Consider the following 13437-nt stretch of genomic DNA (forward strand, 5'->3'; position numbering starts at 1 on the left):
AATAATAATAATAATAATAATAATAATAATAATAATAATAATAATAATAATAATAATAATAATAATAATAATAATAATAATAATAATAATAATAATAATAATAATAATTGATGGGGCATATTCTGCACCGCTGACCAAGTCAACATATTGAACAAGGTCAAAGATATCCACAGCAAGTCAACGACTTAGACAATGCCCTAGCCGATCGACCCATCGGCTGTTAGCTGGGTCTCGGCGTGACAACCCGCCGGCCGGGACACATACCCGCGTACTCATATCCAAGACCCCTCGGCGGTGAGTCAACATGGCCCGCCGGCCTGCCATAGGTCCCTCGGCCGAGGGGTAGATCAGTCTTTCCACCTGCTAGCCACTTGGCCACTACGTGACAAAAGGTGAAAGCCTATAAATACTCCTCAACCTTCATTGAGGAAAGGATCCCACAACTTAACCTAAATACACTATTCATCTGGTAATATCTTCCTTATCTCTCTACAATACATATCTAGCCAAGTAACACAACTTAATCCTTTAAGTTTACTGACTTGAGCGTCGGAGTGAGTACGCTTGGCACAAAGCCAAGCCCTCAGTTCGCTCATTGTTGCAGGAGAGGCCGAGAGGAACGATAAAGGCAAGAAGGGTTCAACTCAAGACATTATTCTACAAGCCACGGGTGGTAACGATACTTGCTCTGGAATTACACCCGGAACAATAATAATAATAATAATAATAATAATAATAATAATAATAATAATAATAATAATAATAATAATAATAATAATAATAATAATAATAATAATAATAATAATAATAATAATAATAATAATAATAATAATAATAATAATAATAATAATAATAATAATAATAATAATAATAATAATAATAATAATAATAATAATAATAATAATAATAATAATAATAATAATAATCTTATTCTTCAAACTTGGGGATTTGAGCGCGGCAGCGGGTTATGGTTTCCTTTCTTTCTCTTTCTCTTCACTTGGGGAGCTGGGTTCGGATGCTGTTGCCTTGCTCAAGCGGATCCAGAAATTCTCGGTATCTCAGGATGCGGGGGCACGGGTGGCCGCTTACATTTTTACTAGACTTAGTTTTGCTGTTGCTAAGGGTGTGGGAGCCCAGATTGTCTCTCGGCTCCCCGCCAATTTCATGTAAACTTTTATTTTTCTTTTAATGAAAGTTGCGCGTATCTTTTTTTTAAAAAAAATAATATAAAATAATAAAAATAAAAATATAATAATAATAATAATAATAATAATAATAATAATAATAATAATAATAATAATAATAATAATAATAATAATAATAATAATAATAATAATAATAATAATAACACGCGGTTTCTTGTACTGGTACTGTGGGCGTTAAACATCGGCATAACCTGGTCCGGGACACTCTTTTCGACATCTGCTATAGATCTGGTATTACTGCAGGGAAGGAGGTTGATATCGGTTTGGTTGATGGGCATGGTGGCTCTCTTCGTCCTGCGGATTTATTGCTTTATTCTTGGGACAGGGGGCGTGATGTGTGCGTCGACCTGACAGGTTCTTCACCTTTGACTCGGGCGGGTTGGCGATTTTGTGTCGGGCCGGGTTGTCGCTGATGCTGCTCAGCGAAAGTGTGCTAAGTATGGGGATTTGTGCGCGGTAGCGGGCTATGGTTTCCTACCTTTCTCTTTCTCTTCGTTTGGGGAGCTGGGTTCGGATGCTGTTGCCTTGCTCAAGCGGATCCAGAAATTCTCGGTATCTCAGGATGCGGGGGCTCGGGTTGCCGCTTACATTTTTACTAGACTTAGCTTTGTTATTGCTAAGGGTGTGGGAGCCCAGATTGTCTCTCGGCTCCCCACCAATTTCATGTAAACTTTTATTTTTATTTTAATGAAAGCTGCGCGCATCCCTTTAAAAAAAAAAAAAAAAAAAAAAAAAAAAAAAATAATAATAATAATAATAATAATAATAATAATAATAATAATAATAATAATAATAATAATAATAAGGGTGTGGGAGCCCAGATTGTTTCTCGGCTCCCCACCAATTTCATGTAAACTTTTATTTTTCTTTTAATGAAAGCTGCACGCATCCTTTTATAATAATAATAATAATAATAATAATAATAATAATAATAATAATAATAATAAATAATAATAATAAAATGTAAGTTATTGAACGTGAAGATGGTAAGTTGACCTTTATACGGTACTCCTTCCTATTCACTGAAATTTTAGTTTCCCAACGAATGATAAATAAAGTAAAACCTTTAGTCTTTTTTAAAACGGTTTTAATTTAAGAGCTCCCATAGCCTCATTTACGTCCAACTTTTTTTTGAGTTGTAATTAAGTGTAAAAGTCGTCTTAAGTTAAGATCGCTTAAGTTAAAATTGGTGAAACAGAAAAGGCTACAAATGTTATAGTCTCTTCAAACTTTGTTATATCTATCTCTGTAACTATATGCAAAAGCTTGAAGGCTTATCAAGGAATAATAGTGGTTGATTGAAGTTATTTTACTGGAATAATTTAGACAAAATATCACTTGATTTTATAATAATACTAGTTTTATCCCGTGCAAAATTGCACGGGTTTGGTTATTAAACTTGTTATTACAAAAGTTTAACTAAGTTACAAATATTGAATTAAAATTCCACAAAATCAAATTTTAAAGTACTAATCAATATCATACATAAATGAAAAGTAATAGAGTTTACAAATAATTTAAATCTTTATTATCCCATTTTAAAATCATTATAAACAACATTAATGTTTACTTTTTATACAGCTAGATTATGTAATTCGCCAAAATCTTTAAATCGAACAAAAATTTCTAGAAAACATGAAAAAAAAACATTAATTTGATCATAATTATTTGATTGGTAAAAATCAATTTCTGATTGGATTTGGACACCAATTATATGTGATGTTACCAATTGAAATTAACTTTTAGTCAAATTAATTTTGATAACTTTGGGAAATTGGGAAAATGAGAAATAAAGATGACAGTGGGAAGTTTCATGGTCATGCAAACAATGAGGGTCCCACATTTGTTGAATTTTTGGGGAAAAAAGTTATACTCGATGACGTGGGTAAAAGAAATTGCTTTAAATGTTCTTGGTTTAATAAAGATAAGATTTAAATAACACGGTTTTATACAAGAATTACTGAATATACCTGTATTTTTCTGGCTTCTTAGGCCAAAACTCAACACATTTCTCCAAGGGATGACAACATTGCCTCATAACATTTCTCCAATAGTGAATTTGCTCTCTATCAAAGTTTACACTGCTTTTGTAAATTTGGCACACTGGATTCTGTTGGTCTTGTTCTTTATTTATTTTTGCAATTTCCTCTAGAGGTAAATTATGAACTTCTTTGAACATTGTTATGGCATCATTCATTAGGTCTATTGGAATCCCATGGTTGATTACCTATTTTGTAAAGAAGGGGTGAACTTAATTACATAAATTCGTCATCAAAATGTTTATTACTTTCCTCCGTCATATTCATTTGTTTATCTTTGATTTAAAAAATTAAAAAAAAATGTTAAGGAAATGAATAGGATGGAGGAAGTATAAAGTTAGTAAATTGAACACAGGTATGTCTCAACTATAAACCGTGTACCCGGAGGGGAATCTGGATTCGAACATGGAACATATTGGACACAATATCTCTATTTTAACTACTAGACTAAGACATTTTCGGTCGCTTAAATTTTTTGTTGAAATTGTTATCTCATACACGAATGAGAAGTCCAAACAAAATATGCATTATACTAGACGAATTGAAATAGTATCAAAATCTTGACGCGATTCATGGCAATATTACAAGAATTATACCCCTTCGTCTTAATTATTTGTTTATATTAAATTAAAATACTCCTTACAAATAATATAAAAGTTAAATGAATGGAACAGAAGGAGTAACTTATAACCGATATATGCATCATGCATGGAGTTAAAAAAACGAAGAGATAATATTGCATATATTTGTATGGAATATCATTATATGAACCTGAAAACAACCAAATTCATGAATCGTCTTCATCATGCGTTTCACTAAATTCTTTTCTTCATGGAAATCGATAATAGGTAATTCAGCATTCCCCTCGCAAACTGAAAACAAATAATTTGTTAATACTATAGTGAGAAATTATATAATTAACACCAATTTGTTAGGAAAAATGGTAAAATGATACGAAGTACGTGCTACAAATAATTGATAGAGACGATATCTTAAGTTATTAAGAGACTACTTTTATTTATCGTTCCCTTTCATGTCTTTTTCTTAACATTATTATCATTAATTGTGACCCCGGGGAATAATAATAATAATAATAATTCAGGGGCAAATCTGGAAATGAAGGGTAGCGAATTTTTCTAATATTGTTTGATACTTATGTTAAGGTCCATATATAAGAATTTCAACGTAGTAAAAACCGATAATTTTAACCATTTTCTAAAATTTTGGGGTAGTGAGTGCTACCCTTTGCTACTAGCTAGGTTCCCTTTTCCGGGGATAGTGTAATTAAGCTCACCTGGTGTCATTTCTGAAGGCCATACATAAGTCTCGGGCACTTGGTTTCGAGCATTGCAGCTTAAGAGGAAAGTTGCCATTATAATCTCTAGAGTAAATTATCAATTACACCCACGTCAAATACACATTTTTACATTAACTCCCACGTCAAATTTTTTTATTAAATTACACCCAAGTTAATTGCTCAGTTTACAAATTGCACCCAATATCGGAATCCGGCCAAATTTCCGTCAATTTTCAAAATTTCTGGGATAAAACATATTTTTAGGACGATTTTGCCCTTCTGCCTTTCTTTATTAACCTTGTGTGTGTTTGATGTTTACTCTCTCATTCCCTTCCCTTCTTCATCCTTCTCTCTTATATTTCCCCTAATTTGATTTCCTTCATTGTGTTACTAATCCTCAAGGTAATTCATTCCCCATTGTTTTGTTTTTGTTCAATGTGTTCAATTTTATTAATTTGTATTTAATGAGCTGTTTCAGTTCCTCCCGTTTATCGGCAACCATTCCTGCAACAGACCAAACATACGAACGTAAATGAAATAACCTAATTTAATAGCCATCAATGACCAAAATTAATCAAGAAATTGAAAACCAAGAAAATCAGAAAGACGTCTCCTTTTGCGCATTGTTGTCACGCAGTACAACTTCACTTTCCCCTTCCTCAAGGTCCAAATGATTCAAGGGCGCTTCATTACATCAATTCCTCGAATGCCCATCAATTATAAACCAAGAAATTAGGGTAAAAAACAAAGAAAAAAACCCAGAAATACAAACCAAACCCAGAAATGCATAAAGAAACAAGAGTACAATTCAAACCCAGAAATGCAAAGATAAAGTCGCAAATTAGGATAAAAAATTAGGATAAAGTCGCAGATGATTACTAACGTGATTGATGGTGACGGATGATCAATATACTAATAATTAAGATTTAATTGGGGGAATTTGAAAGGGGACGATTTTGGGGAAATATTTTGGATGAAATTAGGGTTAACAGTGAAAGGGGGGAAGTGAATGAAGAGATAACAGGTTGATTCACAATTAGAAACACGCGGGGGCAAATCTGTCATTTTACACAGTTTTTCACCTGAAAATGGGATGGGGTGCAATTTTTAACCTGAGCCATTAACGTGGGTGTAATTTAAAAAAAAAATTTGACGTGGGAGTTAATGTAAAAATGTGTATTTGACGTGGGTGTAATTGATAATTTACTCTAATCTCTATATGTATTATTTTGTTATTGCAATAAAAATAGTACAAGAGTGTAGAGTTGCAATAAGATACTCCCTCCTATTCTTCTTTTTCTTCCTCTTTGGTTGGGGCACAAATATTAAGGAGAATAATAAAATATGAATTGTGAGTTGGGTGGGGTTTGATGATAGGAGAGAAGAATGAATAAAATAAGGAATTGTGAGTTGGGTGGGGTTTGGTGATAGGAGAGAGAAATGAATAATTAGGAATTAAATAAAGAATTGTGAGTTGGGTGGGGTTTGGTGATAGGAGAGAGGAATGAATAAAATAAGATTAAAAAGTTTCCAAAAAAGGAAAGGGGAAGAAAACCTGAATAATCCGTTTTAGGAAATAGGGAAGAAAATAGAGAATAGGAGGGAGTATATAGTATGCCTTCCTTAGCTACCTTTTATAATACACAAATTCCTACATAAGGATCTGTCTTAGGTTCCGTTTGGCAAGACATTTCAGGTACCTGATTTGGTCAAAGTAGCTTATTTGACAAAAATTTCAGGTACCGTATTTTTTTGTAATCGTTTGGCAAGTAACTTATTTAACCAAATAAGCTACCTGAAATGAAATGCTACCTAGAGTAGCATTTGAGATTTCAGGTACCTGATTTGGTTTGATTTTCCGTTTTTACCCTTTAAATTTATACTATTAAATAATTATCATATATCCTTTTACGTCATTTCATCAAAATCAGTTACCTTTTCAGTTAATTTGCCAAACATTTTTTTTATATAATCAGCTAGCTTATCAGTTCCTAATTTTCAGCTACCTTATCAGTTACCTTTTCAGGTTTCAATTAGCTTTTCAGTTTTCAGCTACCTTTTCCGATTTCAGCTACCTTTTCAGTTAGTTTTACCAAACAGAGCTTTAAACTTAATACAGATTAAATAGCATAGATAAGATAATAGAATGCTTCAAAATCAGTAAGGGTAAGATTATTGATAGTCACATGTTAGAAAAACCGTATATTATAATAATTATTTTATATTTGATTTACTTATAATATATCTACATAGACTATATCAATGTTTTATTTATATGTAATTGCTATAAAATCCATATGCAAAATGACACACTAATAAAGAAACTTTTGGATGTTATCCTAATGTGATATATTTCCATCTCTTTTTATTTATTTCTATGAAAATATGAGCAGGAAAGATTAAAAGTTGTATATTCATCAATCATTATGTTATTCTTAATTAGGTGCTTAAACAACTAGAATTTGACAACTATTTTCTCATATAATACCTAAAATGGAAACAATAGGTCTCATGAGAGACCGTCTCTCACTAATTTAATGGGAGACATAATAGGGGGGAAAAATTCAGTGAGTCTCTCACCCCATCATGTGAGAGGTCTCTCAATAATGCTATTGAGAGACCGACCGTCTCTCCGGAATTTTTGTGAAATGGAAAATGGTAATCCTATGAAGTTAAACCTTGCAAATTTACAATTTAATTGAATCGAAATAATATGAAAAAACTAGAAGTTTTATCACAATTATCATATGTTAAAAAAATCAAAATAAAATTTACTTCGTATGAAAAACTTGAAGTTTCATCACAATTATCATTGCAAAAAGTTCTTCCATTACACTTGCCCTAAAATAAAACACAAAATAGGAAGAGGAGGCCAAAGAAAGATGTACATAACTGGACGTTACAATTTATGGACAGTGCTAGGGCGACACCGGGTGTTATGGCGACACCCGGTGTTACCGATTTTGAGTAACACCGGGGATAATTTTGTAAATTTAACGACACTTTAATATTTTTTATAAGATTAGTCAAATAATTTAACTAAGGGCAAAAATGAAATATTATGTTCTTATGCATGTTAATGATCAGATCCTTCAAAGTTTAGCTTGTTTCTCGCCAACCGTCATATCCATCTTCGATATGTCACCGCTGTAAGCTAATAATTAATACGCACTCTTTTCCCATAGATAAGCAAAAGGATGCAACATAGACTCGACTTTTTAACTGAAATGTGCTAATAAAACATATCACGGAAATCAAGTGATGGTTGTCAACAAAACATCGGAGATGAATATAACGATCGATTCCGATGTGACGGCTGTCGGCAAAACGAATTCCAATAACTTCGTGACTGAAGAATTATTTGCTTGTACTCCGTATTAGCTAATTATAGTAAGCTTCTTTTGTAATCGAGATTTAAACCCCATGCCTGCTCGGGTAAAAGGCATAGCATAAAGCCATGTGAACCTTGCATATGAAGAAGAAAGAAGAAGGCGGTAAACCTTGTTAGACCTTGTGTTTTTTTTTTCCTTCGCAGACTAACAGTATAGTGAAAACAAATAACATTACTTTTCTGCCCTTCCTTAAATCTCGCCAAAATCTAAACTAACTTCTATATTTTTTATTTTTTGATTATTTTAATAGGGTGTTACCGAGATTGCGTAACACCCGGTGTCGCCCTAGCACTGTCCTTTTACTTATACCAAAATGAAAACGTAGAAGGCGTTTCGGAATTCACCCTCGTATAGCAGTAATATAATTTCCAAAACATCCATTCGCCAATCACCAACCATGTTAGTCCTTAATATTAAGAGTGAGACCTGCGACTCCTGTGAGTAACATTGTTCATATCATTATAGACTGCATATATCCGTCTATAATTAAAGACGGACCAAATAAAATACCACATTCCTAATAGGACAAGCAACAAGTGGGGCGGTGGGGCCAAAAAATGTCACCACTTTCAAGACTAGTTGATTTACCATTTATCACGGTCGCTTCTATCATTTTTTACACTTTTTCTCGACCTTTGCCCCGGTGCAAAATTCCCTTCAATCCAATCAAACATTTTTTACACTTTTTCTCGACCTTTCCCCCGGTGCAAAATTCCCTTCAATCCAATCAAACCTTACGTCGTCCTAGCTGGAGGAACATCTAAAGGGAGAAGTAACACCTTCAACAACTTTAATCCGAGTCTAGCAAATTGTAAACCTTTTTAAGTGTGTGCTTGGCCTAACTTGAAAAAGTGTTTTTGGCCTCAAATATACTTTTTGGCCAAACATACTATTTTCTAAAAGTTAAAAAAAAATTCTCAAAAGCTAAAATTCCATATTTTTGCCCATAGAAATAGAAGCAGCAATTTGTTGCTTCTGCTTTTGAAAAACGCTTTTAAAAAATTAAGGGGGTGTTTGGCCAAGTTTAAAAAGTGTTTTTGTAAATGTAAAAGGAGAAATTTGGCCAAACACTATATTTTTAGAGATTGTAAAATTACTTTTAAAAAGTCAAAACCTAAAAAAAAGCCCCTAGAAACAGAAGCACTAAATTGCTGCTTCTGCTTCTGTTTCCACGATTCCTGTATATTATTGAGCGCCAAAACCAATTTTTTTTTACCGCCATTAATATACAACAAACCCTTTCTTATACCCTTATATATTTCATTGCTATAGAACTCAATTTTTCTCTCCTTTCAAATTTGTTGATCTGCTCCTTTAATTATTCTCTATAATACCAGGTAATCATCTATTCCTTTAATTATTTTTTAGTTTATCTGTATTGTTAAATTGTCAAAGGGATGTTGAATAATTATGGTGATGTATTTTGCTTTTTGATTTTGATCTAGTAGTATTTGATAAGTTGAAGAAATTGAAGAAAATAGGTTAGCACCCATCAAATCTTTCGAATCACTCCTCGCCAAGAAAATAGGTTTTTCAAAATGTTTTTTTGTAGCATGATTCAGATAGGAGGTTGGGTAGACTCCCCTCCCTTGTAAATTACTCTGTATGTATTTTGCTTTTGATTGTGATCTAATATTGCTATACACATTCTGCATGATTTATGCCTAATCTCCAATATTCAAGCCCTGCACCTAATTTTTTTGTCAAAATTTCAAGTCGTCCTCCCATTTGTATGTCAAGATTACCGACTGCCATTGTCAATAGAAGATGTATAGTGCTAAACTCTTCATGTATAGGTAAGGTCTTTGTTAGGCCTGCTTCAAGTCTTCAAGAGTCTTTGTGTTGTTCAAAGCGTCTTGCTTGTGACGGGCTAATCCCGTCACAAGCTGAAGACCTCTCACAAAAAGGGAGAGGGGACAAGGTGGGGCACCCCCAATGTGTTTCTCACTCACCTCTCATTGGGTTTTTTATGAAAGGAAACGGTATCCGTCACAAGCTTGTGACGGATATCGCCGTCTTCAATGATATTTTGTGTTGTTTAATTTACTAGATTGCTTTTCCCTGTTAATTATAATCTTTTTTACCTTGACTTGGGTCAAGCTGCCAAGCTGCTTCAACTGTGCATAATTTTCTATCTTTTTCTTTGTTCTTTGAAAAAGCAGACCAAATGAGATACTATTGTTCAACACTAAGGTAAGGCTGATACAAATTTGACTCCGTTTTTCAAGTAGTCTCTCTTAAGACGATGTATATCCGTCTTAAGGTTAAATAAATCAATTAGTGTCCCATTTGTATGAATTGAATGGTCAAAATATTATAGCTAGAAATGTAGAAAGGCGCTCCTATTTTCTCGATTTCTGGAGGAGTTTGGCCAGGTTTAAAGTGGTAATTCATCTCTGCCATTGTGCATTAGTCATCCACTCATCCAAGCATCTTGCTCATCTCATTCTTTGCTTAATACGAGTAATATTAGTACAGAAATGGACTGCTCAGCATTGATTTTCTGGATTGGATTACTTTTCTGTAAAATAATGTACTTTCTATAACTTTGTGCCATCTCTCACACTTTTTTCTAGCTTTCTTCCTTTTGAATGACTCAGATTAAAATGGAGTCAAAATGTATATGTTCAGTTTACTACACAATGGCTTTAATGGTGTCTTAAGTTCAATGAATGATTGTTCGTATGGCTGATATCTCAACTTGTACAAATGGAATCTATTCTATTGACTGAAAATCTTTGTTTGTTTCATACTAGAAAACTACTATCATCAAGCTATGAATCATCAGTTTGCATCGACTCAACAATTTGCATCTGAAGAGATGAATAATGATTCCAATATGCGATTTTTGGCTAGAGCATCACTAGAAAGGGTAAATACTTTATCCTATTATCTCTAACTTTTCAAAGTGCGATAGTAGTAACATTTTATTCGTTTTTAAACTCTACCATTTAGGTGAAACAACCTGTTCGTCATAGTGTCCGTGATTTTCCTTCATCCCAAACTTTCACTGGACTGTTAACTTCTCATATGAACGATGAGGTAAATGTTCTATGTAACTGAAAAATGATTTACGTATTTAAAATTGTATATAGTTTAAATAGAAATGTTGTCTTGAACACGATTGTGAATGTAAATTGCATTAGGCATGTAATCAAAAGATGACAAAAGGTCAACCTCGAGCACCTACTGGTACGTCAAACTTTGTAACGAAAAAGGAGAAGGCAAATTCCCTATCATTTAACAACAAAGATATTTTGTGAAGTGTGTGCTGAGGAGGTACATGCTGGAAATAGGCCTAACACACACTTCAATAGGGTAGGATGGGAAAATGTAGTTAATAAGTTTCAGCGTAGAACTAGAAGAAAGTATGACCAGAAGCAATTAAAGAACAAATGGGAATCTTTGAAAAATCAGTATAAGGCATGGCAGCAATTAATTGGTTCCGAGACTGGATTAGGATGGGACCATAACAAGGGAACTGTGGATGCTGATGATGCATGGTGGGCCGAAAAAGAAAAGGTTAGTTTACTAAAGTAACTACTATGAGTACCTCAATACCATCTTCACTACCATTAGACTTGGAATTTTGTCTTGTAAGACTTGGAAGATATTATTTTAAACATTGCAGGTTGATCCTAAGGTTGCTAGCTTTCGGCATAATGGTATTGACAATTTAACTGAGATGGAAGTAATGTTTTCTAAGACATTTGCAACTGGTGATAATTCATTTAATCCGTACATGGTGACTGAGACGGAAGATGACGAAGGTTATGATGCAAGTAATGACGTTTTTAATGATAATATGGTAGGTGATGAGAGTAATGTTGACTTGGAAAACATTGAGGTAAGTAACGATTTGCCCTTAGAAAAAGACCACCAGCATGTTAAGAAGAGAAAAGAAACAGCTGAAAATGACAGGAAAAGTCATATAACACGTAAGGGTAAGAAATCAAAAGTGAGTACCGCCTTGGTAATGCAAAGTCAGCTGGACAGAATTTGTACTGTGATGGAGTCTACAGTTGCTAACAGTCAAACAAAGGATCAATCTGGATATAGTATTAGCGAGTGCATAGCTGTGTTAAAAAAGATCCCGTCAATTCAGCCTAGAAGTGAATTGTTCATGTTGGGTACCCGTTTATTTGTTAAGCGAGTACGAGAGAAATATTTATTGCACTTGAAGAAGATGATCTTCGAGTTAATTGGTTGGATGAAGAGCTTAAAAGAGAGAAAAATCACACTCCACGCCGCTAGATTCTACTTGTGCTATCTTATCATGTTTACCATTGTTTTTCATTAATTCCAAGTTTTTGCTTTTGATTTCCCGATTTGTAGAAGTATGACAGTTGACATTTCTTTCAATTTCGGGTGAATTAATAATATTCTTCTTGTTGTTTGACTTGTTGGCAAATTTATGTCTTTGCTCTTAGTGTGTCAGCCTTGGGATTCTTCTATATCACTCTATCTTGTATTTAGTTTGTCCGTACTATAATTTCATTGTCAAGTAGCGTAGGAGTTCAAATTAAAGAGATCAGTTGTCTTTTTTTTTTTCATTGTCTTGCAGGTTGACAGAGTTGGTGCAACAGTGTAATAATTTTTGTTGAATTCTTGAGTGGAGTATGACATTTAGTTCTTATTGTATAAAGTTATTATCATCTATTTACCTTTTAATCTTTATTTTTTTTAGTTTGCTGAAGATGATAGAGTTGAGGAAGTGAACAAAGATGTGGAAGAAAACGAACGGGTAATAATGAGAATAATGAAGAACAATCGGATATCGAGTCAATGAGTGAAGATGAGGCAGCTGAGGAAGATCAGGACATGGATGGTGAAATATTGCTTCAGCAAACCCATGAAAAATTAAAGATGTATGTGCTTGCTACCTTGGGATTGATTGTGTGCATACAATACTACCTTAAATATATTTATAAGCAAAACATAAGGACTTCAATTTGCTCGGGTTGGCAATTTGTGACTAAGTATGGATTACATCCCACTAGAGAGATGCGTGCAGAAGAGGCGCTCGCAATATTTCTTTGGGTTTGTGCACATAATCAATCAAATCGTACTCTCCAAACTAGATTCAAACATTCAGGGGAAACAATTAGTAGAAAGTTTAATGAGGTCTTAACGTCTTTAGTGAAGTTTTCTAGAGACATCATAAGACCGGCTGATTACAATTTTAAAGAAGTTCCTAGAAAGATTCGAGATGATTACAAGTTTTGGCCTCATTTCAGAGGGTGCATAGGTGCTATGGATGGTACTCATGTTCGTGCAGTAGTTACACCAAAAGAAGACGAGATCCCTTATATATGTAGAAGGGGTTATGCAACTCAAAATGTCATGGCAATTTGCGATTTTGACATGTTATTCACATTTGTCGAAGCTGGATGGGAAGGGTCTGCACACGATTCTCGAATTCTCACCGAAACTTTAGCAAAATTAAAAGGGAAAAATATATTTCCATATCCACCGGAAGGTCAGTTACATAGTTTTTTTTATCC

The 13437-nt window shown here is 33.7% G+C and overlaps 1 protein-coding gene across 1 annotated transcript; it reads right to left on the reverse strand.

The window, feature by feature from the left end:
- Nucleotides 1-3162: 3162 nt before the first annotated feature.
- Nucleotides 3163-4617, reverse strand: LOC141639419 (hyoscyamine 6-dioxygenase-like). Its single transcript, XM_074448551.1, has 3 exons — nucleotides 4539-4617; nucleotides 4016-4116; nucleotides 3163-3432 (listed from the first exon to the last, which is right to left on the reverse strand). Exons 1-3 carry the CDS (start codon nucleotides 4615-4617, stop codon nucleotides 3163-3165), a joined length of 450 nt encoding a protein of 149 aa, XP_074304652.1.
- Between the last annotated feature and the right edge of the window lie 8820 nt (nucleotides 4618-13437).

Source organism: Silene latifolia, unplaced genomic scaffold (genome assembly GCF_048544455.1).
Source record: "Silene latifolia isolate original U9 population unplaced genomic scaffold, ASM4854445v1 scaffold_382, whole genome shotgun sequence".
NCBI classification, from domain to species: Eukaryota; Viridiplantae; Streptophyta; class Magnoliopsida; order Caryophyllales; family Caryophyllaceae; genus Silene; species Silene latifolia.

What these genes read in the sequence shown, in the direction of transcription:
- LOC141639419 (XM_074448551.1), bottom strand. Translation starts at nt 4,617, where the DNA reads ATGGCAACTTTCCTCTTAAGCTGCAATGCTCGAAACCAAGTGCCCGAG. An exon ending in GCCTTCAGAAATGACACCAG is followed by an intron (nt 4,117 to 4,538) that starts GTGAGCTTAATT and finishes ATTTGTTTTCAG; the next exon opens with TTTGCGAGGGGAATGCTGAA. An exon ending in ATGAATTTGGTTGTTTTCAG is followed by an intron (nt 3,433 to 4,015) that starts GTTCATATAATG and finishes TTTACAAAATAG; the next exon opens with GTAATCAACCATGGGATTCC.